General features: G+C 42.4%; 1 protein-coding gene and 1 pseudogene across 5 annotated transcripts; both read left to right on the forward strand.

The window, feature by feature from the left end:
- The first annotated feature begins 18,879 nt into the window (after positions 1-18,879).
- Positions 18,880-21,787, forward strand: LOC311620689 (zinc finger MYND domain-containing protein 11-like; annotated as a pseudogene). Its single transcript has 2 exons — positions 18,880-18,949; positions 20,966-21,787. The product of its transcript is annotated as a zinc finger MYND domain-containing protein 11-like (transcript).
- A 504-nt stretch (positions 21,788-22,291) lies between these two features.
- Positions 22,292-26,112, forward strand: GJD4 (gap junction protein delta 4). Of its 4 annotated transcripts, none has more exons than XM_084897399.1 (3): positions 22,292-22,529; positions 24,757-24,871; positions 24,971-26,112. In XM_084897399.1, exons 1-3 carry the CDS (start codon positions 22,466-22,468, stop codon positions 25,779-25,781), a joined length of 990 nt encoding a protein of 329 aa, XP_084753525.1. In that variant the 5' UTR covers positions 22,292-22,465; the 3' UTR covers positions 25,782-26,112. The 4 variants fall into 4 exon arrangements, with proteins under 4 accessions (XP_084753525.1, XP_084753526.1, XP_084753524.1 ...); XM_084897400.1 differs by having other exon boundaries at positions 24,757-24,844; XM_084897398.1 differs by having other exon boundaries at positions 24,757-26,112.
- The last annotated feature ends 261 nt before the right edge of the window (positions 26,113-26,373 follow it).

The following is a 26,373-nucleotide window of genomic DNA, read 5'->3' on the forward strand; positions in this document are numbered from 1 at the left end:
CCCTTGGTGCTGACAGCTCTAATGCTTTATGCCGTGGGACAACTGCTTTACTAGATATGCACACAATCAGAGGTTATTTTCATTGCCTGCACCCAGTTCATGCAGTGAACTTTTATTTTTTTTTTAAACTTTTCAATTGATTTTTTACAGAGAATAAGGGAGAGGAATAGAGAGTTAGAAACATCGATGAGAGAGAAACACCGATCAGCTACCTCCTGCACACCCCCTAGTGGGATATGCCTGCAACCAAGGTACATGCCCTTGACTGGAATCAAACCCAGGACCCTTCAGTTCTCAGGCTGAGGCTCTATCCACTGAGCCTAATCAGTCACGGTTGCAGTGAACTCTTCTTAGACACAGGGAACTGCTTCAGTGGAAGAACCCATGGGGGCACCACTTTCAATTCACCTAACAATCCCTGAGAAACCATAAACATATTTGAATATTCTAAGAAAAAAGTTTGAGAACCATTTCTTGCATAAAAAAAAAAAAAATTCCCAGTTGTCCTATGCAGTGGTATTTCCCCCACTTGCCAGTAGATAAAGCTTTAGTAAAGATAAATTAATTAACTTAAGGGTGGCAGAGTAAGGGTTCAAACTCCACCAGTCTGATTCCTAAATTCATGCTGACAATCTCTCTACCATCTTACCTTCCTGTGGAGTGAAATGAATCAGTCCATTGTTAAAAAGCCCTCCAGGAAGAACAAGCACCACGTGATTTCTTGAATTTGCAGATTTTATTTGTTAATTTTGCTTCCCTGGAAATTCTGGTGACATAATTTATTAATGACAAAGATGGATCAAGAAGACAATGCTTTAGCAGGGACCGGTTTGGCTCAGTGGATAGAGCGTCAGCCTGCGGACTGAAAGGTCCCCGGTTTGATTCCGGGCAAGGGCATGTACCTTGGTTGCGGGCACATCCCCAGTAGGGGGTGTGCAAGAGGCAGCTGATTGATGATTCTCTCTCATCGATGTTTCTAACTTTCTATCCCTCTCTCTTCATCTCTGTGAAAAATCAATAAAATATATTTTAAAAAAAAGAAGACAATACTTTAGAAGTCTTTTAAGTGCATATTCACTGCTTGAAAACAATTGAACAACAACAAAAAAGAATTTTTCCACTGAATGATCTATTTATTAAAGAGCTTAGTACTGAATCCAATGAAAATATTTCCCATCTCTTGCCCTATTAGGTGGCCAGCTCATTAATCCACAACTTTGTTTCCTGTCACCACCTTCTTGCCCTATTTAAATGGACACTTTGAATGGCCCACTTGTTGGTAATAAAGGTATTTTGAACTTGAAATTATACATTTGTGGGTGCTTGAGGTTTTTAGCCTCCAATTATATTTTATCTTTTCACTCACTGGTTAATAACAGAGATTGCTCACAGCAAAGCATACTCAAATCCTGTATTTTGTTGCCTCCACTAGAGGACCTTTCCTTTTGCAAATTGCTTGACTTTTCCCTTTCCTATGATTTTTTAAAAGTTATAACTTTACAAATATAAGCTCTGGGAACACTACTACAATAGAAGAATTCTATACTACACTACTACAATAGAAGAAAACAGTCTTTAAATTTGCTGCAACATGAAATTACCACTCATCCTTCCACTTCCAAGGTCCATGGCGTTTTGCAACTTTCTCTGAATCCTAGTTATCAAATCTCTTGGAACCAAATACTGGGGGGAACCTGAATGTTCCTAGCTGTTGAAATAGGTTTGATTTTGTGAGTAAATATTTTCGTGTTCTTTGGCAGTCTGTTGTATATGTAACCTATTATAAAAGGAGTATTTTGGTATTAAATTACATTAAGCTATTTTCCCTATCCAAGTTCTGCTTGCATATGATACTTGTTAGAGTAAACAAATTCTATTCTTAAGCCCTCAGATCGAACAGTTTGTCAGCTTTGAATGAATAGGGTTGACAACTTACTGCTTTCATGGAAACTTTGTGCCAAACAGGGACAACCTGTTAGCAGGAAAATGTCCTGAAATAACTGTGGATAACAGGATTTGCCAGCATTGAAGTTCACTTAGTGCTCAAGTTCAAGGCTGATGCTCAGGGCCTTGGGGGTAGTGGGAGATTCTAGAATGGCACATACCAGCATTAGATTTAGAGGTGCAGCTTTATGAGAACTGACATTTATTCAAATCAAGTCTCTATTGATTCAAGAGGTCTTAATGATCACTTCCCTTCAGCTTCTCTTGGAAGAAGCCATCCAAGGCAAGCCAGTTGCCACCCACTAAGCATACTCCTCACCAACTGGCCTAACCAGCTGGCATCTGAAAACAGATCAGTTTCCCATTAATGATTCTAGCAGAAAAGGATTTGCGAAAGTGCTGATGTGAGACATGTGACCTCATTCTCATGAGCAAAAGAGGCTTGAACAAATAGCCTGGGTACAAAGGGGTAGATGCATTTGGAGGGGGAAGGATGAAAGAGGAATAAGGAGCAGGTGGCAGCAAAAAGTTGAAGTTAGAGAAAGAACATTTTCCAGTGGATTGAATATCTTTGCTTCAGCATGTCCTTCCACAGACAGGTTGATACCATATATAATCAAAATAGAGGTCTCGCTCTACATCTACAAAAAAAAAAAAAAAAAAAAAAGTTATGTTTGGTGGGGATCTCTGGTACAGGTGATAGAAATTCAACCTTTCCAGGAATTAAGGACATGCCTCCAAAGAGGAGGCTAAGCACCAATAGGCTTTCTACTGGAGAATTTCCAAATTTTGTACTCCAGCCCAGAACACTCTCAGATCCAACTGTCAAAGACATTTCTGCTTGACTGAGGCTGCTTTTCCTCCCTCCCCAGCTGCACCCTGTCCTCTAATGCAGTGTTTTTCAACCTTTTTTGGGCAAAGGCACACTTGTTTCATGAAAAAAATCACGAGGCACACCACCATTAGAAAATGTTAAAAAATTTAACTCTGTGCCTATATTGACTATATATAAAGTAATTCTCTTGAATAGGAATCAAATAAACACAAAGAAAGTATTTTATAATTACTTTATTATGAAATATTAAGTAAACAAAATAGTGAAAAATTATAAAATTCTTGTCTTGTCTGCACCTACGGCACACCAGGCAACATCTCGTGTGCCGTGGAACAGCGGTTGAAAAATGCTGCTCTAATGGCCCATCTCAGTGAAAGGAAGCCCCACCTGCCCCAGTCGCTGGACCAGGGAAACTTCCTCTCCTCAGGCACTCACTCTTCCACCTAACACACACGCACACCTTCACCTGTCACTTGGGGGAGAGAAACACTCGGCAGATAGCAAAGTACCATGTTGATATAAAGTACTGTGAATGATATTACGTATAAAGTTAGAGAGTCATTTTATGAAGGATAGTTTCAGAGTGAGAATACACTAGGTTACCCAAGTTACAGAGAGAGGGAGTGGGAGGGGAGGAGACAGAGAGAACGCCCATAGACCGTTTACATTAGAAAAGCATCCGGGGAGCTGGCCTTGAAAACAGCTTGCAGTTCAGTAGGAGTTTATTCGTTCTTTGTGTGAAATTGTTCAAAAATAGCATTGATCCAAACTTTTAGACAACATGGGAATGCATAGGTATTTCCTCTTCAGCTTGGCATGTTTGGTGGTGGCAGCCAAGGCACCTGTCACCTAGAGCAGGCTGGAGCCAGATGAGAGGGGAATGGAGAGCCTGCAGCTTAACTTAGCCCCCTAGTGTCATGGGCTTCCCCTTTGCTGAGCTCTCACACATGACCCTTAGGTAGTATTTGAGTCCCAGGAGACCAGATTTAGTGTTTACTACCCATTCTGCTTCTAATTTGAGTCTCCAGAACTAGGCTTCTTATGACCATCTTAAGTAGTGTTTAACTGCACAAGTTTTCTGTGCCTTCATAGGTCTCTACAGAAAAGACCCTCTTAAAGACTGATTCCCCTATTACATATATACATGTGTACATGTGTGTAAGACAACTCCGTGGTTAAATGAGAAGATCTCAGTCCCTAAAGATTGGCCCCAAAATGTCAATTTGGGCAAATTCCTTTATTTTTTGCATTAGTTTGACTACCATAACAAAATACCATAGACTAAGTGGTTTACACAACAGCAATGTATTTTCTCATTTGGAGGTTAGAAGGCCAAGATCAAGATATAGGCGGAGTTGGTTTTGTCTGCAGCCTCTCTCCTTGGCTTTCAGATGACTGCCTTCTTGCTGTGTCCTCCTGCTAACTTTCTACAGTGTGCACATATCTATAAGGTGTTTCTGTGTGTCCTAAACTCTTTTACTATATGGACACCAATTCTGAGATATTGAGGGTTATGATTTCAACACATGAATTTTGGAGGAACAAAATTCAACACATATCACTTAAAAAAATCTTTATTGTTCAGATTATTAAAGATCATCCTCTTTCCCCCTCGAAGCCCCCATAACTCCCCTCCACCTGGTTACCACTCCACCCTATGCCCTCCCCACCTAGTGTCCTCGTCCATAGGTGTAATATTTTTGTCTGGTCTCTTCCCACCCACCCCCACTCCCCTTTCCCCCTGAGAATTGTCAGTCTACTTCCAATGGCCTCTGATTCTATTACATTCACCAGTTTATTCTATTCATCAGATTTTTTATTCATTTTATTTTTAGGTTTACTTGTTGATAGATATGTATCTGTTGTCACGTTGTTGTTCATAACTTTTTTAAATAAAATATATTGTATTGATTTTTACAGAGAGGAAGGGAGATGGATAGAGAGTTAGAAACATAGATCAACTGCTTCCTGCACAACCCCTAATGGGGATGTGTCCACAACCAAGGTACATGCCCTTGACCAGAATCGAACCAGGGACCTTTCAGTCTGCAGACTGACGCTCTATCCACTGAGCCAAACTGGTTATGGCTATATTTTTTTTTATCTTTACATTTTTCTTCTTCCTCTTCTTAAAGAATACCCTTCAGCATTTCATATAATCCTGGTTTGGTGGTGATGAACTCCTTTAGCTTTTTCTTGTCTGTGAAGCTATTTATCTGAACTTCAATTCTAAATGAGAGCTTTGCTGGGTAATCTTTGTTGTAGGTTTTTTTCTATTCATCACTTTGAATATTTCTTGCTACTCCTTTCTGGCTTGCAGAGTTTCTGTTGATAAATCAACTGACAGTCGTATGGGTACTCCCTTGTAGGTAACTCATTGTTTTTCTCTTGCTGCTTTTAAGATTCTCTCTTTGTCTTTTGCCCCTGGCATTTTAATTATGATGTGTCTTGGTGTGGTCCTCTTTGGATTCCTTTTGTTTGGGGTTCTGTGTGCTTCCTGGACTTATAAGTCTATTTCTTTCACTATGTAGTGGAAGTTTTCTCTCATTTCTTCAAATAGATTTTCAATATCTTGCTCTCTCTCTCTTCTTCTGGCACCCCCATAATTCGGATGTAGGTATGCTTGAAGCTGTACCAACATCTTCATACACTATCTTCATACTTATGGATTCTTTTTTCTTTTTGCTCTTCTGGTTGGGTGTTTTTTGCTTTCCCGTATTTCAAATCTTTGACTTGATTCTTGGGATCCTCTAGTCTACTGTTAAATCTCTGTAAATATGCTTAATTTCTGACTGGACCGTTTCCTTTTTTTTTTTTTTTTTTTGCATTCTCACTAAGATCCTTGAAGGTCTTATAAGTTCCTTGAAGATTTCTAGAGTAACCTTATAACTGTGGTTTTGAACTCTATATCCAGTATTTTGCTTTCCTCCATTTCTTTCATTTGTGACTTGTTTCTTTGTCTCTGCATTTTGGCTGCTTTCCTGTGTTGATAGAGTGGCCTTTTGTGGTAGGTATTATATAGGGCCCAGTAGCTCAGCCTCCCCAATTACCTGAGATGGACATTCTTGGTGCACCCCTTTTGGGCTATGTGCACAGTCTTGTAGTTAAGCCTTGGTTTCTATTTGTATCTCTTGGAGGAATTGACCTCCAGGCCATTTGGCTGTGAGGACCAGCTGTGTCTACAATGGAAGAACTTCTGTGTAGGAGATACCCTTAGGGACAGGACTTGCTTCAGTGGGGCTTGATATTCATTGAGTCTTCCCCTTGAGTGTGTTGCTTATGAATGTGAAGAGTTGTAATTTGGTATGGTTTCACACTGACCACTGGGTACACTGGCTCTTGGAAGTCCCAGGAGGTACAAAGTCAGCCACTGCCTGGGGCCAGCCAGCAGGAGCTACAGAAAGATCTGCAGATTCATCTCTTTGTATAGAATTTGAAAGTGCCCAAATGAGGCTCAGATGTGAAGCAATGCAGGCTGCTACTGCTGGGAGTTGGGCCTTCTTTTAGAAGCTTTGGAGCTCTCTGACCCAGCTGCTGCCTTTTTAACAGGTTTTAGGCTGAGAAAGGACAGACCATTCATATGCAAAAGCTGCTGATCACAGCTTGGGTGGGGTTGTAAATTGCTTGGGTCTCAGGGAATCACCAGGGCAGAGCAAACAGCAATGGCTGCCAGTCAGCCATGCATTGGAGAGATCCCCATGTCTCCACATCTATGCCCTCACACAGGAACAATGATTGCTGTGAGCACCTCTGAAAGAAAGCTGCCCTCAAGTTCTAGCCCAATACCAGGCAGTCCAGTCTCTCCCCATAGGAGTCTGGGTCTCCAAAGTCTCACCCGGATTTGGAGTTCAGAACAATCGGGAGCTTGTATCTTCCTCCTGATTGAAAAAACAAAACAAAACAAAAAAGAGCACACCCAGTTTCCAGCCCATTCTGCGTGTGCCTCAGCACATCTGCACCTCCTACCAATCTTAATGCAATTTGTTCTTTCCTTCTAGTTGAAGAACTTCCAGTCAGCCAGCTTTCCTGTGGTTCAGGATGATAGTTGTTTTGTCTTTTATTTGTAGATTTGATGTGGTTGTGAAAGTCAGCAAGTACAGGTGTTTACGTATGCCACCATCTTGGTTCTCCTCCCATAACACTTTTCTTAACTTCATTTTTACTCTTTGATGTCTGAAGTAGTTGGGTAAATGACTTTTGAGGTCCTTTCTCAGTCTACCAGTGCTGCCTTTTCAGTGTGTGCTTACCAGTCTCTCTCTCTCTCTCTCTCTCTCTCTCTCTCTCTCTCTCTCTCTCTCTCTCTCATATATATATACTTAAATGCACTGGCCATGTTGGTTTTTTCTTCATATGTTTCCCCATCTAAAGGTAACACCTCTTCCCTTCCATCCATTGTTAGTTGTTGGTGCTGACATTGACAAGGTTATCTGAGTTGGTTCCCTATCACGCTTGGAATTCAGAATGTCTGTGGATGAACAGAGGAGCCTCTTGGGAGGACTGAGCCTAACTACAGTGGCTGCTATGTGCTCTGTTTTCCCTAGGTCACTGATATCCTTCCTCAATAGAGCCCCACTTGATGGAGGCATAGGCATACCCCTGTGATCCTTGTTTGGAGAATTAGATCAATACACTCCCACCCCAAAGGTCCTGACTAGCTCCCACATCTGCTTGTAGTTCCACCCTTAGTTTAGAATCAATGCGTGTACCCTCACAGTATGGAAAATGGAGCACTGAGCAGGAAAACTCATGTTTTGTGGCTAATAGAAATTCTTGCTTGAAATGATCTTTTAGGGGAAGCCTTTTCTTCTCTGGGCTCCAATTAGAGGAAGCATCCACAAGCTACTTTCAGAAGCTCATGCATATACTCTCCTTGATCACTGACATTGCTCCCAATGGCCATGTTGCAAAAGCTGTACTTTTAGACATATTTGCACATCTTTAGCTTCTAGTCTGCTTCAATGTATCAATTTAACAAAAAAGAAGAAACAGGAAACAACCAATTTTAGATTTTGGTTGATCCTGAAAAATAGTAGAAAAATGTACCCAGGAAATGTTCTGCATTCCCAGCCTGTTTAGTCCATTGCTGAGGCTTTTTACTGCATGAGGACATCATTTCCCCACTGAGCCAAAAAAACAAAACAACAAGAGCACATTAGATTTCCAGCTATCTGTCTTGTCAGAAAGAAAAAGGCCCTCAGTTTTGATAACCCTAGCAACCATATGGGTTTTGTTTCTAAAGAGCTAAGTTTGGAACAAAAGGAAGAAATGAGAAATACAAATAAAAAGTAAGAACTTCACACCTATTGCCCTTTAGAGTGGATTATTCACTGAGGTCAGAATGTGCTCTAGGAAATGAAAGGCTGCAGTGCATGAGCTGTATTATTATTCAGCACAGCTAGAATGCTTAGAAACAGTAACTCACTGAAGTCTCCAGGAGTCAACATCTACCTTCACTCCGGTGCCAAAATCTATTGTCTTCATTTTGTAATTTTTAAGTTAAAATATTTTTAATATTATTATCACTTTTCACTGCCTTATTGTAAAAATTTCTTATCAGAAACATACCCTTTCTTGCAAAAGAGAACAAATGCAATGAGTAAAAACAAATATTATAATTTGGCCTCTTTTTTCTAATTCATGCCTCAATGCTCCCAGCACTTGAGGTGAGTCACAAGGTTGAAGGCAGAAATGTTCTTATTTTTTTGAAAACTTAATTCATGCATTTGTAAAATCCTTGTTTTTTTCCTTATTTGTTCTTTTTGTGTGTGTGTTTTCCCCCTCCTCCACTTCTCTTTCCTTAGTTCTTTTTCCTCTTCCATTCTCTTGCTTTTTGTTTTTCTTTCTTTCCTAAGGATACACAGTCTGTTCTATAAGTGATTATACCCACGTTTACCTATCATGGTTCAGTTAGAATACTTCAGATCAAATTGCTTGCAGAGTCCTTGCATCAAATACATATCTTCATATAGCAATGATAGATTAAGGATTAATGAAAGGAAAAATCGTGTTCTTTCCCTATGTCTCCAGGATAAAGGGGAATTGGAGTCAAGGTTGACACAGATCATGAAGGAAGGTTTCTACCCACCATCATGACAGAATAAATGATCCTGAACTAGATCTCCCACAGTAAGTAACCAAAAAAGCACACCAAAAAGCATGATGAAATATGTGAGGTAAAACTTTTCAAATATTAAAAACAGGCAGCAAAGGAGTATAATACCTGACATAAGGAAAATAAGTGTAGTGAACTTTATTACTATTTCAGCTTTTCATCTGGAGACAGTTTGGGACTGCACCCACGTGGAGGCCTACTGAGTTGAGAAGACAGAGATTAGAGTTTGGGGAGACTGATACTGCTAGAGAGTGTAGGGGAGATACCAGAGAAGAGGAGCTACATAGAACTCCAGAAATGTATTCAGAAGGTCCCTTGAGTCTTTGGCTAAATGCTAAGCTGTATGTGTAAAGAGCAAAACTCAATCAGGTCAGGAAACAAACACTTCAAAGAAGTTTTAAGCTGTACAGTTCCTAGGTCTCACAGCTCTCTTTTAAATTTGGCCAGCCAGAATGAAGATACTGTACCTAGTAAAACACCTGGGAATTTCAGTGAAGACTAGAAATGCAATATGGTCAAGTTAGATCCATTCTAACAAAGCTTACAATAAGCCTCAGGAAAATCAAACTAATCAAACAACTTAATTGCCTGTTAAATAAAAATTTAACACTATTGAAGGAAGATAAAATCCAGATATACAACAATGTAACATACACAATGTTCAGCATTTAATAAAAATAAGGAGACCTGCTGAAACTGGTTTGGCTCAGTGCATAGAGCGTCAGCCTATGGACTGAAGGGTCCCAGGTTTCATTCCAGTCAAGGGCATGTACATTGGTTGCGGGTACATCCCCAGTGGAGCAGGGGGGGGCGGGGGGGAGTGCAAGAGACAGCTGATTGATGATTCTCTGTCATCAATGTTTCTAGCTCTCTATCTCTCTCTCTTCCTCTCTGTAAAAAAAAAAAATAAAAATAAATAAATAAATAAATAAATTACAACTCTTCACATCCATATGAGACACAATCAAGGGACAGACTCAGTGAGCACCAAAGCCTGCCCCATAAGGGTGTCTCCTGCACAACAGATAAAGATCTTCCAGTGTAGACACAGTTGGTCATCACAAGAAATTGGCCTGGAGGTCAATTCTCCCAGTAATACCAATAGCAATCAAGGGCTAACTACAACAAGACTGTGCAAACAGGCCACTAACGGTTGCACCAAAAGCGTCCACCTTAGGTGACTGGGGAGGCTGAGCCACTGGGCCCTATAGGACATCTACCACACAAGGCCACTCTCTCAACTCAAGGAGACTTAGCAGCTAACTAGTACATAAAAACAAACATAGGGAATCAGCCAAAAATGCATAGACAAAGAAACAAGTCACAAATAAAAGAAATGGAGGAAAGTACAATACTGCATGTAGAGTTCAAAACCACGGTTATAAGGTTACTCAAGAATCTTCTAGAAACCTCTGAAAAATTTAGTGAGAAACTCAAGGATATGAAAAAGGGCCATTCAGAAATCAAGCATACACTGTCTGAAATAAAGAATAATATACAGAGATTTAACAGTAGACTAGAGGATCCCAAGAATTAAGTCAAAGATTTAAAATATGGGGAAGCAAAAAACACCCAACCAGAAGAGCAAAAAGAAAAAAGAATCCATAAGTATGAAGATAGTGTAAGGATGTTGGTACAGCTTCAAGTATACCTACATCCGAATTATGGGGGTGCCAGAAGAAGAGAGAGAGAGCAAGATATTGAAAATCTATTTGAAGAAATAATGAGAGAAAACTTCCCCTACATGGTGAAAGAAATAACTTACAAGTCCAGGAAACACACAGAACTCCCAAATAGAGGAATCCAAAGAGGACCACACCAAGACACATCATAATTAAAATGCCAGGGGCAAAGGACAAAGAGAGAATCTTAAAAGCAGCAAGAGAAAAACAATGGGTTACCTACAAGGGAGTACCCATATGACTGTCAGCTGATTTCTCAACAGAAAGTCTGCAAGCCAGGAGGGAGTGGCAAGAAATATTCAAAGTGATGAATAGCAAGAACCTACAACAAAGATTATTCTACCCAGCAAAACTCTCATTTAGAATTGAAGATCAGATAAATAGCTTCACAGACAAGAAAAAGCTAAAGGAGTTCATCACCACCAAACCAGGATTATATGAAATGCTGAATTGTATTCTCTAAGAATAGGAAGAAGAAAAAGGTGAAGATAAAAAAATTATGAACAACAAAGTGACAACAGATACATATCTATCAACAAGTGAACCTAAAAATCAAATGAATAAAAAATCTGATGAACAGAACAAACTGGTGAATGTAATAGAATTAGTGGCATGGAAAGTGAGCAGACTGACTATTCTCAGGGGGAAGGGGTCGTGGGGGGTGCGGAAAGAAATTGGACAGAGCTTACACCCATGGACGAAGTCAGTGGGTGGTGGTGGTGGAGTGAGGAAGGCCTGGAGGGGGTGGGAATCGGGTGGAGGGGAGATATGGGGGTGGGGGTGGCAGAAGAGGAGCATCTGTAATGATCAGAAAAATAAAGATTAAAAAAAATATTAGCTCTCAGGGTGAGTCACTTTCATTATGTTTAATTAAGCCAGTAAAGCCCCCACTAAAGATGAAAAAGGAGCTACTCTTCAGAAAAATGATTCTCAAATATCTACTTTATATACACAATTTAATCTTTTAGAATTCAGTCACATTTCCTAAAGAAATTGCCTGGAGGTAGTGTTGAGAATAAAATAGATTACCTCTTAAAGAGCCTCTTCATAAACCCAAGCTCAGCTCACAGGAAGGGATTTCTGTTGCCTTTTAATAAATGATTAAATATTTTATGCCACTTCTTTCCAAGAAAGATTAAAGTATTGTAGCTTACCAACACACCTCTACAGATCTTAGCAGGTTCCAGAAAGGAAGAGCAGATGTTGAAAGATATGTTTCTTCTAGTCTTGCCTGAGAGTAAGAACTTGTTTCTAACGCTTGCTCCCATCTCTGTGGAACATGGAAAGACTATGGGCCTTCGAGTCAAATAAAGTGGAGTAGAATCCCAACCATTCCACCCACAACCTCTGTCTTAGGCAGTCATGAAACACAATGGAGCCATATTTTCTTCATTTATAACATACCTCACCCCCGTACCCCTGCCACACACACATTGCAAATATTAGTTCTCTTCATGCTCTCTTCACACCTCTATTACATGCCTTGAGGTTCAATACTGTTACATGACCATTTAACCGTATCTGAGATATTTTGAGATCTGGAAAGTCAGTCACTGTTCTTACTGTTAGAAATGCACTTGTCTGCCGCCCTCTCTTTGAAGGGAAAGGTTATGTCTTATTCACCTACATTCTTTAGCCCCGAGCAGTGTCTGCCATGGAGGAGATATCAATATATTGTTATTAAATTAAGCTCTCACTCTTTTTCAGAAGTATTCAACAAGTTTTTGGTTACCTTCTTTAGAGAAGAAAAACAACACAACTTCCAGTTTCTCTTGCAGCTCCCTCACACAGCGCTCTGATGTAGGAGAGGGTGAAGAGCTTTGATGTCACACTCTGTGTTTCAGTTCCAGCTCCTCCACCTCCTAGCTGTGTGACCTGGAGCCATTAATTCAGGAAATGTGCATACACAGGGCAAGGTAGGCCTGGCTGATGGGAAAGACACAGGACATTTTGTCCTTTCCCTGTCCCCTGCTCCTACCCAGATTACACACTTTGGATCTAAGTGACCCCTTTACAAATCTGTTTGATCCACTCTGTTTTATCACCCAGGTGCTCTGCAAGGCAGTCTGTCCATCCCCCCACTCCATTCCCTGCCTTGAATTCACTTTCACATGGAAATAGAGCCTGGTAATTAAAGGGCTAGTTTCTGGAGAGGTCCTGGCTGTCCCAACAGCACTGCAGCAATGAAAGGGGATACTTCTTACCTTCCTTTCATTTTGTTCCATAAGAGAAAGGGAATTAAAGAGGCGGTCTGAGGAGATCCCATCTCTCAAATTGCTGAGATACAGGGTACGACATTGGCTCAGAGATGAATTAACTATCGTCTGCTCTTCGAGATACCACTGTCTGGAACTTCTGAATATATCTTTCATTTGTTACAAACTGGCTAATCATTTGTCCCAAATCAAAGTGGTTGTGAATGTTTTGAGGATTAGTGTTCAACAGCTGTGAGTTTTAAAATAGATCAAATTCCTTCATTCCCCCTTCTAGTATTTCCTGGGGCATAGAAAGGGGGCAGACTGAAAACAGGCAGAGAGAAAGGCTCAGAAGGGGAACATGAACTGGTCTTGTTGAGAATCCGCTAACTTGCCAGTCAGAGGGGCTTCCAGTGTTATATTTGCAGCCACTCAGTGTCTCCCTCCTTTCCTTCCTCTTTTTCTCTGACCTTTCTTACTTCTCTCTGCTATTGCCTAATGCACATGTGTCAAACACAAGGCCCGCGGGCCAAATCCAGCCCGCCAGGCCTTGCAATGTGGCCCGCACCGTGCTGTCATCACTGCACTCCGCTGTCAGTTTATGACATTGTCAGTTTATGACTGTTCAGTAAACCATTCGGCCCGCGATTTAGGCTGGATTTTAGATTTTGGCCCCTTCTCTGATTGAGTTCGACACCCCTAGCCTAATGAATAAGAGGAAAGCACAAGGACTTATAAATTTGAATGTGGCCTTTGGATTATGTATGAAAGTTGGAGCTTAGGAAAATGGGACAGTGTTTATGATACCTCACTGGCTCCTTTTCTCAACTAAGGTTCTTACTTTCATAGAAAAGCCTCCTGCCAGAAATGATGTTTCTAAACTCACACTATCGTGAAAATGACTGAAAGGAATTAGTGTGCTGCCTCTCTCAGAGGTATTTTCATTTTCATCACTTTTGAAAACTAGAGGACTTCAAGCATTTAACATTGACTATTAGATAAAAGGTAGAGCTATGTTTGGGCAATAGGTCCTAACTAGGGCCCCTGAAACTGCCTCTCAATTATCCAGAGAGGGAAATAATTAAAGCAATATTCACTCTTTTTTTCCTCATCTACCTGTATTATAAAAAAAAAAAAACACCAAAAAACAAATCTACCTAATAAAACAGTAGCATGCTAATTGACTGTAACTTTGCAATGTCCACCAGCCAATCAGGAATGAGTATGCAAATTAACTCAACAAATATGGCAGGTTAATTTGCATACACAGATGCCCAGTGGCTGGGGACAGGGTGGGATGCTTGCGTCGTTGCCATAGTGATGACACAGGTGTTCTGCATCACCCCAGCTGCTCCTGCCCTCTGGGCAGCTTGGAAAGGCAGAAAGGCTGCTCTGGCCAGAGCAAAGGTGGTGTCAGCAGCCAGGGGAATGAAGGCCCATTCTTGCATGAATCTTCATTCATTGGGCCACTAGTATAAAAATAAAGTTTAATTAAAATACTGTACCTTAAAATTTCCAAAAAACAAAGCATACACACTGGTTACAAATAGAGAGGACCTCTTCCCTCTCTATTTGTGAAATTAATATAGTAGAGTCAAGCCCTAGGCAGTTTGGCTCAGTGGATAGAGCAGTGCTATGACATGTGCTGACCACCAGGGGGCGCATGTGGAACATGATGGGCATCAACAGCAGGCAGCAGAGCATGGCCACTGCAAGATGATAGAGCAGGAGAGCAGGGGCGCCAGACTAATGCAGGGTGCCGGTCACTGTCATTGGGGTGAGCCTCTGGTGGTTACTAACAATTATTTTCTCCTGTGTGCCATGGTCCTGCTTGGCACTCACACCTGCTGCTGGCGCTGGAGTCACCACTTGCACCTGCTTTTGGTGCCTGGTGCCAGCCTCAACCGCTTGGCACCGTCAGTGGGTGTGAGTGGCAGCTGCCAGCCCTGATCACCTCTCAGGGCTTCTCCACCTCTCCTTGCTCCTGAGGAGTGATCCAGGCAGCAACTACCACTCACACCTGCTGATGGCACTGGCCCCACTCACATCCGCTGCCAGCACTGGCTCCAATTGCTCTATGCTGTCAGTGGGTGCAAGTGGAGCCAGCTCCATTAGCGCATGGTGGTGGCAGCAGTGGGAGTGGGGCTGCTGCAGACAGGGAACCAGGGGCTGTGGTGGAAGGGGCTGGGCATGGGGGCAAAGGATGGGCCAAGACCCACCCCTGTGCCCACCACAGCCTAGCGGCTCACAGTTCCTTTCAAGGTGCATGAATTCATGCACTGGGCCCCTAGTGTAATATATATATTACACTAGGTGCCCAGTGTAATATATATATTACTCTACTATATATATATATATATATATATATATATATATATATATATATATATATATATATATAGTAGAGTCAAGAATATTCAGACTATGGTTAGCAAAGCACTATAGTTGGGTGGCCTGTACAGAGGTCTAGAGTTCCTCATGGGACAAGTCCTCACCATTCAGAGGGGCTTCCAGTGTTGTCTAGGGAACACCAAGGGCTCATTGGTTCTGTTTTCTCGGGTGAAAAAAAATGTAATATACAATGGTTCTGGGTAATTAAAATTTGGATAAAATTGTCTAGGTTTCAGAAACCCTAAGCTTCCAGGCTGAACACAGAGAAGTTGGAACAAAATAATTGACCCCTGTTTTACAGCTGAGGAAATAAGACCCAGAGTAAGTGATAGGAGTAAGATGCAAATCCATTTTCCTATTTTGTTCTCTCTACTCCTTTGACTGTAAAGTTGAACTGATGCCCAACTGTATTAAGGAAGAGTATAAAGGAAGACGGCTAGATAGTGAGGAGAACTAGAGTTTGGCCGTAGTCTTGTGGGAAAGGGGTGGCAGGGTGAAGAGGCTGGGCAGGGCAAACCCTAAACAATTTGTAATTCCTAGTGTTGCACATTACGCAGGATCACAGGGACTATAAGAAGTTCGCTTCTGTTGGAGGGCAGAATGCAGGGTGGGGAGAGGGGAACCTAGGTCCCCTGGGGCTTGGTGAACTCTGTTTGACATTGTCCCAGAGGCAATGGGAAGCAATTAAAGAGCGTTTAGCAGTGAGGTTTTTTTTTTTTTTTTTTTTTTTTTTTTTTTTTTTTTTTTTTTTTTTTTTTTTAAGTGTTTAAAGCAAGTTAAATACTAGGCTTTTGGCTTAGGTGAGATGGATCTTGGTGTCAATCACTTGGAGAGAGAACACTGGTATAATCTGTTTGTTAATTTGAGGTGTTTGTTCTCTTGGTGACATCCAGAATGGAACTGAATTTACAGTCTATTTCCCCACACAAGACCTTTCTGAAAATTGTCATTAAATTAGATATGGTGAGGAACTGATTTATATGACTATTTGATTTTATTTCAACTGATACCACAGTACCCCAGTCTATCTGCTCTAATAAAATATCACAGGGTGGGTGGTTTAAAACAACAGAAATTTATTTTTCACAGTTGTTTAGGCTGGAAGTACAAACACTGCAGATATGCTGTATGGTAAGGGAAAGCTTCTGGTCATATTTTCCCTGTAAACTCATATGGCAGAAGGAGAAAGGGATATTTCTCAGGACTCTTTTAAAAGATCAATAATTCCATAAATCACCTTCCAAAGGGCTCACCTCCTAATCCCATTACCTTGGGGGTTAGGATTTCAAGATATGAATTTTAGGGGAGACACATTCAAATCATAGCACCCAGGAAGGGTGTTCTTACATACTGCTCAAACTTGTGGACAAATGGGAAGCTAGTAGAGGAGATGACCTTTGCTCTCTTTCCAAAGAAAACCCAATTCTGAGTGGCTGCTGGGACACCCCTGTCTCTGTACGCTGTCCTGCTCATTTACCTAGCTTCCAAAGGGCACCATAGAAAATTTCCTTGAAAAAAGTTAAAGTAATACTATTTCAAATACTTAAAGGATTAACACTGTGCTATGCAGATAATTAGATTTCTTTTAACATTCTGGACAGCTAAAACTTTTTTGGACTTTTGATGTGTTATGAGATCAAAAATTCTCTGGCCAAGGCAGGAACACCAGGTACTATTTAAGCTTTTTACTGAGGCTGGATGATCTTGACCCATCTTTGATTTCACCTGTAGAGTTAGGAAGGTGGACTAAGTATATTCTCAAACAGACTTTCACTTCCAAATTTGCATGAGTCAGCAAGTCAGTGGAAATTGATTTTAGAGGGTCTTTAGGACCTGTCTGTACTGCCTTGTGGTAATGTGGTTTAGTGGATAGATGACCAGCCTCAAAAGTAATATTTATTGATTTGCAATTGTTTGTTTTTTTCTTTTTTTCTTAATCTTTACCTGAGGATATTTTTTCATTGATTTTTAGAGGGAGAGAGAGAGAGAGAGAGAGAGAGAGAGAGAGAGCAGGAGGGAGGAAAAAGGGAGGAAAGAGAGAAAGAGAGAGAGAGAGAGAGAGAGAGAGAGAGAGAGAGAGAGAGAGAGATTGATGTGAGAGAGACATTGATTGATTGCCTCACCTATATGCCCCAACTGAAGCCAGGGATCGAACCTACAACCCAGATATGTGCCCTTTTTAAATTAAAAATTTTTTTAATTGATTTTAGAGAGGGAGAGGGAGAGAGAGATAGAAACATGAATGATGAGAGAGAATCATTGATTGGCTGCCTCCTGGATGCCTCCCTAACTGGGTATTGAGCCCACAACCTGGGCATGTGCCCTTGACTGGAATCAAACTCAGGACCCTTTAGTCCGCAGGCCAATGCTCTATCCACTGAGCCAAACCAGCTAAAGCCCAGGTATGTGCCCTTGATCAGGAATTGAACCCAAGACCCTTCGGTGCATGGGTGATGTTCCAACCCCTGAGAAACACTGGCCAGGGCAGATTTGCATTCTTCATCTGACATGCTTTCCTCTGACAGGCAGTTTAGATAATCACTTTACTACATGATCTTTGGCAAGCATGCCTTCCTGTGACCTGGGGAGGCTGCACTATTGTGTCATGGTTGAGAAGACAGCTTTGTGTTGCTGAAATGTCTCCTAAAAGATCTGAGCTGAAGTAGGGTGATGGTTAATTTGCTTCTTTGGGATAGAAGTCTCACTTCTCTGCTTGTAAGAACCTGCTCAACTGCTCAAAAACAAATTCCAAGTGATGCCAACAATATTATGTTGGTAGGGAGAAGACATTTGCCTTTGTTCCTGTGAAGTTGAATTGAACTGGAGTTCAAAATACATTCAAGAATGACATTTTTGGGACCCTAAGAATAGGAAGTGACTCAGCACAAGAACATTTCCTCCTTGTACCAGTTTTTCAGGTGTCATGTTGCCCAGATTGTTAATTTTCAGCTGTAAGTCTAGTGTGGGGGAGTATGTGAGTGTGTGTGTGAGAAGGTTTGCACCCAGCTGGTTCACCCTACAGGACCTATGCCTGTGGTAAGCTATATTGTAAAAAAAAATAAAAAATAAAAAATTAATCCTACATAATAAAAGGCTACTATGCAAATTGTCCCCATGGGAGGAAGTTCAACCGAGTGGGAGTTAGATGTATGCTGACCAGCAGGGGGGCAGTGCAGAACATGGCAGGTGTCAGCAATATGGTGCTGGCAGTGGGCAGCAATGGAGGTGCTGCTGGCCCGGTAGGCCCTGAGGAGAGTGGCCCACAGTGGGACGGTGGAGCAGGTGAGTGGGTGGTGCTAGACCAAGGCATGTGAAAAGGGAGGCCCTGGCTGGCAGTTGGCAGCCGCTAGGGACCTTACCTGTGCATGAATATGTGCACTGTGCCTCTAGTTGGTTATAATCTCTTCTGTTACTAGATTTTACAGATGCAAATAAGATGCGACTCTAGACATGGTTGGTTTGTTGGTGCAGCTGTTGAAACTTGCTTTCTATCCACAGTTCTGAAAAGTCATTTAAACTCTGAGAACAAGCAAAATATTAATTTCTAAAATTAGATAATTCAGATAATCACACACACATACAAAACAGGAAAAAAAGCAACCATTATTTCCAAGCCTTCCAGAAGCTGAAATCAGTTTCCCTAGGTGCACTTTGTCATTTTGAGCTTGGGATGAAACATATCCTTCTATTGCCAGGTTTCTGAGCCAGACAATTAGGACCATGGAGCACCCACCTTTTGGAAAAGCCACTCCAAGCTTCACACTCTTCACTGCTACCTTATTCTTGGTAGGTAATAAAAATGAGGATTGACAATAATTGTGTACACATCATTGGCTGTGTACTGTTTTACATTCTTTACATATTTTCTTGTTTATTCTTCACAATTATTCTAGGGTAAGGGTTAGACACTGTGATTTTATAATGAGGAAACCGAGTAAAGTAACTCTCCCAAGGTTAAGAAGCTAGAATTTTAATCCAGGCTGTCTGAGCCAGAGCTTGGGTACTTTGCCTCATGTACTAGAGTGCCTTCCATAATTACGTTCATGTAGGCAGATGTTTTTTAACATATCCTTTTTTTTGGATACAGACTCCTTTATTCAAGTTGAGTCTCGGCCAAAGCATAAAAACAATGCAGATAATAGTGGAGGTGTGTGGCTGAAGTAGTAGGAGTGGGTCAGATCTGGAGCTTTGATTCTTTCTTCCACTTTAAATACCTCTCTAGTCCTCATGGCTCTTAGGGACACATTCCTCTTGTGAATTGATTCATATAGGCCTCAATTTTTCTTTTCTCTAGTACAATTTTAAAAACATGCAATACCTGACTAGTCAGGCGCATTGACCTCTTTTCCTTTAGATCAGTGTTTCCCAAACTTTTGACATATTTGTACCCTTTCTATAATTTTTGTAATGCTGAGTACCCCTCATACTCATGAGAATGTAGAATTAGGCGCAGCTAAGCACGGTGCAGTGCATATCCCCACCAAACTCCGGTGCAACGTGTACCCCCACCAAACTCTTCCCATACCCCTGGGGGTACGCATACCACACTTTGGGAAACACTGCTTAGATTATCAAATAGAAATGACAACAGTCAACAATATGTCTAAAAATAAAATGACAATAGCTGTAGTGTGAATGGCTTGTCCTGACCCATAAATATGATATGTGATATCCTATCTAATAAAAGAGTAATATGCAAATTAACCATCACCCTACTTCACCAACAGCCATGCCCACAAGCCAATCAGAATTAGTATGCAAATTAACCCCAACCAAGATGGCTGCAGCCACAGAGAGCAGGAGGAGGCTTGGGTTTCCCTGGAAATGGAGGAAGCCAAACTTTCCACACACCATGAAGGGCCCAGGCCTCCACTCAAGGATACAAAGTTTCAATTATAGAAGGTAAATAAATTCCAACAGAAATGGCAGCAGCCATGGAACTGAAAGAGCAGAAGGCTAGGGTTGTCCCCGGCAATGGAGGAAGCCAAGCTTCTGCAGCCCTGGCCAGCTCAGGCCTTCACTCAAGGCTACAAAGTTTCAATTATAGAAGATATATAAACCCCAACAGAAATGGCTGCCACCACAGAGCAAGCAGGAGACTTGGCCACTCCAGGCTACAAAATTTCAATTGTAGAAGATAAATAAACCCCAGATACCAGGGCCTCCTCTTGGGTCACCGGGGTGTGTGGCTGGCCTGAAACCCACAGGCCCCTCGCCCAGGGTTAAGATAATCACACACACATACAAAACAGAAAAAAATTAAGCACTTATTTCCAAGCCTTCCAGAAGCTGAATTCAGTTTCCCTAGGTGCCCTTTGTCATTTTGAGCTTGGAATGAAACATACTCCAAGGGAACTCCAAGGGAACCCCCAAGGGAACCCCCACCCTGATCAGGGACACCCTTCAGGGCAAACCAGCTGGCCCTCACCCGTGCACCAGGCCTCTATCCTATCTAATAAAAGAGTAATATGCAGATTGACCATCACTCCAACACACAAGATGGCTTCCCCCATGTGGATACAAGATGGCCACCACAAGATGGCCAACAGGGGAGGACAGTTGGGAGGGACCAGGCCTGCAAGGGAGGGCAGTTGAGAGGGACCAGACCTACAACAGAGGGCAATTGGGGGTGATCAACCCTGCAAGTGGGGGGGCAGTTAGGGGTGACCAGGCTGGCAGAGGAGGGAAGTTGGGGGCAAACAGGCTGGCAATGGAGCAGTTAGACATCAATAAGGCTGGCATGGGAGTGGTTAGGGGTGGCAGGCAGAGCAGTTAGGGGCAATCAGGAAGGCAGGCAGGTGAGCAGGGAAATATAGAAGTTATGAAGAGTTCAAAGCTGATGGTCAGCTACTTCTCCACAACACAGTGAATTTCTATGGAGCAAACAGTGAGCAACCTGACAGCAAGGATTCTGTTTTAAGCCACCTGTCATGAGGTGAATGAGCTACAGCTTTGTAAGAACTGCTTCTATTTATCAAATGCTGGTCTTGACCATTGGTTCTGCTAACCTTGAATACCTAATCATGAACTGATTTGGGCTAAGATAAAAGGTTTTGGATTCTGGCCAGCCAATGTCATTCAGAAGGAGGAGAATCAGGTTGACGTCTGCTTGTTTGGTCACCACCATCAAAGGGCTTGGATTCCTTCTGAAACACACAGGACATCACAGCCAGTGTCCATCGGCTGCATGTATAACACAGTGTGGGTTGGGGAAAGGCCTGTGATGAGCAGGAACTGTATTAGCATTTCCTATGTGAAAGGAAGATTTTGGAAGTCTAAGAATGAGGCAGTTGGGGAGGAGGAGGCAGAATCCAGTATCTCCTCTACCAGCAATGAGCAGCTCACGGTCACTCAGGAACCAAGAGCAAAGAAAGAGTGACATAATCAAAGTGTGGAACCGAAAAACCAAAGAACCAGAGCCTGAAACTGAAGCAGTCAGTTCCAGCCACGAAATCCCCCTAATGCCTCAGCCAACTGAAAAAGTTTCAGTGCCAACTCAGACTAAGAAGTTAAGTGCCTCTTCACCAAGAATGTTGCATCGAAGCACCAGACCATCATCAATGGAGTGTGTCAAAGCATGTGCCATGTGGATATTTATAACATCCTTCTCAGGCCATACACTTATTAACTTAAAAATTAGCCTGCTATATTTGGTCAAACATTTAACTAATACCCCTAAGGCCTTGGCAGGGCCAGATCAAATGATTTCTTAGGCTAGATGTTCCCCTACCCTGCCAGGAATTGAGAATGAAGACAAGAGCTTTTCGAGTTATAATGGGTTATGCTTCATGGAAAAGACAAAACATGAACATTTTAGTGTTTCTTTAATAGGTGAGATTGTGTGGAAATGTTTTCAAGGAGAAAACACCCTTTTTCATAGAGAATTTACTTGGCTAGTTAATAGCACTTTTCTTTCTTGGGCTAAATGTAGTCACTTCTATTATACAGTATACCCTAAAGCCTTTGTCTCTTCTGGTGAAGACACGTGAGCACTACTAAGGGCCTGGAATGTCCCCAGAGGGTAAGAATAGCCCACATGAGAGATGACTCCTGCAGTCTTCTGATCCCCACAGTTGTCAGGAACACTTTGCCTAGAGGCATACAGCTCGGGGGCCCGTCTCAACTCCGAGACAGAAAAACTGACCTCTTGCTCCTGGGCTCAAATCTTTCCTTTCATATTTATAACTTTCATTTTTAACTCTTTTGTAGCTAACATACTCTTATTTCTCCAAAGATTTTTCACCTCCTTGGAGACAACAATCTTCTGACATACCCAGCAGCCTTGAATCTTCAACATTCTGGAAGCATGGACCGTTTGGACTTGCTTGGGTTCCTCATCATCACGTTAAACTGCAATGTGACTATTGTGGGTGAGTACAGGAAACACCCCCAACGCTCTTATTCTGTTTTTTTGTTTTTATTGGTTTCCACACCCACACCAACACGAAGTGCAAAAGTCTGTGCACTGCGGGAGCAAAAGGGGGCTGTGGGTTCAAGCTCCTGACTTCACCATGGTTCCTCCATCATTTAAGGAAGTGAGTCTTTCTCTCCTGGGGCCTCTTCTTGCTGATACTCTGGTGCTGCGTCTAAAGCCTGAGCAGGTGAAAGGGGTAACACTTCTCTGGCTGCATTACCAGGAAAGGCACAATAATAAAAGTCAAAGATATATTAATGCCTGTTATGCTTTCTTCTTGTTCATCATTTTAGAGTTTAATCTTGAAGCTTAATTTGTAAAGAATAGCAATTTCTTTTGTGCTTTAGACCAAATCCCAATTTTAGTTATTTTTTAAACAAAAAAATTATTAAAGACTTCTAAATTTAGTACAAATAAGACACATTTTTAGAGAGGTATGGGTGTCCTAGAAAAAGGGATTGAAAAAAGGATTAGTTATTGGTATTTTTCTTACTCGTTATTTTGTATAATTGAAACAAAATCAAGTTGGCCTTTAAAAGTTTGAGTCAATAACTTCATCACATAATAATATTATTTAACTACCTTCATTTATAATAGAGTTTTGTTTTTCTATAAGGTGATGTTTTCTGTATCTTATCACAAAACAAAGTATTTACAAATTATTTTTACTGAGCCTTAAACAACATGTTTCAAAATAGTTGACTCGTGACATGAAAAGAAGACTTTAAAAGTTATTTTGATTCCCCAGGCTGGCCATATTTATTCATGATAAGTTGAAAAAAGACAAACCTCATTAATTATAATAACTGAAATAGGAAAAGGAATTCTAAATTACTGAAAATTCTGAAAAGTTGATTATTCTTAAAGAATGTTTTTGTTAATCCTCATGGGAGGACATGATTATTGATTTTTAGAGAGTGGGGAAGAGAAAGAGAAACATAGATCGGTTACCACTCATAAACATGCCCTGAGTCAGGATGGAACCTGCAATCTTGGTATGTGCCCTGACCAGGAGTTGAACCTCCCACCTTTTGGTGTGCTGGACACACTCTCACCAATGGAGGCACCAAGACAGGGTTTAAAGAAACATCCCAAGAGCCATAAAGCAACATTAAGTACAAAACCTGTTGCCTGGCCCATGTTGCTCAGTGGATTGAGCCTTGTCTCATAAGCCAAAAGGTCGCTGGTTCAATTCCTTGTCAGGGCACATGCCCACATTACAGCTCTATGCCCAGTAGGGGGCATGCGGGAGGCAGCTGATTGATGTCTTTCTCCCCCACCCTTCCTCTCTCAAAAATCAATAAAATATGTATTTTTTTAAAAAATAAATACAAGTCCTGTTACTAAATGAATGTCTTGTAGACCATTATCCTATCTAATAAAGAGGGAATATGCAAATGCAAATTGACCATCACACCATCACAAAGATGGCAGCACCCAATCCCCTCAGCCTCACCAGACTCTCCCTGTCCTTTCAGCCCCACCTGGGACAGTGGTGGCAGGTGTGTGGTGCAGCCAGACTTGCCCTCAGCCCCCAGCCGTCCAGGGCTGCCCAAGGCTCAAGTAACCAGGGCCAGCTGAGGCTTGCACTGCTGGCAAGCAGCAGAGGTGTGATGGGGACATCGCCTTCTCCTGATCGCTGGGTCTCCTCCCGCCCCTGAGGGATCTTGGACTGTGAGAGGGGGCAGGCCGGGCTGAGGCATCCCCCCCTCCAGTGTATGAATTTTCATGTGCTGGGTCTCATAAATAAAGACTTATTGTATTTGCTCTACACAGTTACAGGAATGTACTAATATCCTTTAAGAAGTTTAATCTTCTAAAAAAGTAAGTTCTTATTTGCATCATTCATTTTCTCAGCTCAACTTTCTTTCTAGAACTTTCAGTCCAGGAGACATTACCAAAAGTCTGAACTACAATAGCATAGTCAAATTAATCATTTTCTGTAATTACTCTTCTTTAACATCTGCTAATTTCAATACATTTCACAAACAAGTAGTTCACACAGTGACTGACACAGTGTAAGTGCTCAATAAATATTTGTCACATGCAAACTAGCTAATACTGTTGCTGTGACTAAAATGCATGCTTTTGGACTTCACACTTCACTCTCAGCCCCAGGACATATTTAAACATCATTGTTAGGAGGCAGTCTGTTTCCATGGTAGTGTCCTTCTCTTTTCCAGGGAAGATCTGGCTTATCTTCATGATCCTGCTGAGGATGGTGGTGATCATTGTGGCTGGGTCCCCCGTTTACCAGGATGAGCAGGAGAGGTTTGTGTGCAACACTCTGCAGCCAGGGTGCGCCAATGTCTGCTATGATGTTTTCTCCCCAGTGTCCCACCTACGCTTCTGGCTGATCCAAAGCCTGTCTGTTCTCCTCCCTTCTGCGGTTTTCAGTGTCTATGTGCTGCACAAAGGAGCCCAGCTCGCCGCCTGGGGACCCTGTGGGACAGATGTTGGTTCAGGGAGCCAGGACCTCGCAGATCTGAGCCCCAGGGATAGGCGCTGCCCTCTGCACTGCAGGGAGGGGCGCAGCCTAGTGGTGCCAGACTTTTCCTCCGGCTACATTGTGCACCTTTGTCTTCGGACCCTGACAGAGACAGCTTTCGGGGCCTTGCATTACCTCCTTTTCGGATTCTCTGTCCCCAACAGATTTTCCTGCGCCCACTCTCCCTGCTCTGGCGCGGTGGATTGCTACGTCTCTCGGCCCACGGAGAAGTCCACGCTGATGCTCTTCCTTTGGGCACTCAGTGCGCTGTCTGTGCTGCTCAGCGTGGCCGACCTGCTCTGTAGCTTGGGCAGGAGGATGCCGAGGGGGCCGGGACCCGCCGAGGGCCCCCGGGAAAGGAGGCCGGACCCCGTGGTGCTGGATAGGCCCGGGGAGGAGAGGGTGTCGCTAGCACACTCAGGCCTGTGCACCAGAGGGCACGGGGCCCACAGCCCCAGTGGTCAGTGGGCTGTGTCGGAGCTTCCAGAGGATGAGAGTGAGGGGCTGTCCTTTGCCAGCGACAAGCTCTCCAGGGCTTGCACAGAACCTGGGGTCAGGCCCCACGCAGAGGCCCCCCCGGACTCTGGAAGTGAGCATCTCTCAAAGCCCCGCCGTCTGCTGGCCCCGCACCGCCAGTCCAGTCCCTGGCAGCCCGCAGCCCGCCAGGCTGGCGCTGGGAGCGCCCCTCCCCTGGGGACCCGAAGGTCTGAGTGGGTGTGAAAAGGGCGGCCAGGCAGCACAGTGACTGAAAGAAGACTTGAACCCTAACGTCACCTTGGCACGTGGGAAATCTTCATGTCCCAGGAGAATATCAACAGGCAGGAAGGCCAGCTGGCCTGCGACAAGGACTTCGTGGGACACTCACAGACTTGCACTGTTGATTTAATTTAGATAACCCTGTCTGCTGAATTCAGAAACCCTTGCTTTCAAATTCGGACTGGAAGCTAAAATGATTAATTCGAAAGTGTCAGGTTGCTTAGGGATTATGCTACACTCTGACTGGTTTGTTGTCTTATTCTTTATCATAGTATGTGCTTTATGTAAAGCAAGTTCTTTTACATTAATGGAGTTCATTACTGTTTTCCAGTGATTATTATGAGTCTTTTTTTTCTTTTTTCATGTTTTTCCTTTTTGTTTGTTTTTCTGCTTGGATTTAATTTTAAAAAGAGGCACCTTAAGCATGGCATCAGTAGAGACACATTAGTTTAACTTCTCCAAACCTTTAACAAATTAATGGTGATTGCTTGTGATACCCCACTTCATACTTCATATGTCATACGTCACACGTCATACTTCATACTTCATACTTCAT

This window comes from Pipistrellus hanaki (assembly GCF_964339955.1).
Source record: "Pipistrellus hanaki genome assembly, chromosome: 1".
NCBI classification, from domain to species: domain Eukaryota; kingdom Metazoa; phylum Chordata; class Mammalia; order Chiroptera; family Vespertilionidae; genus Pipistrellus; species Pipistrellus hanaki.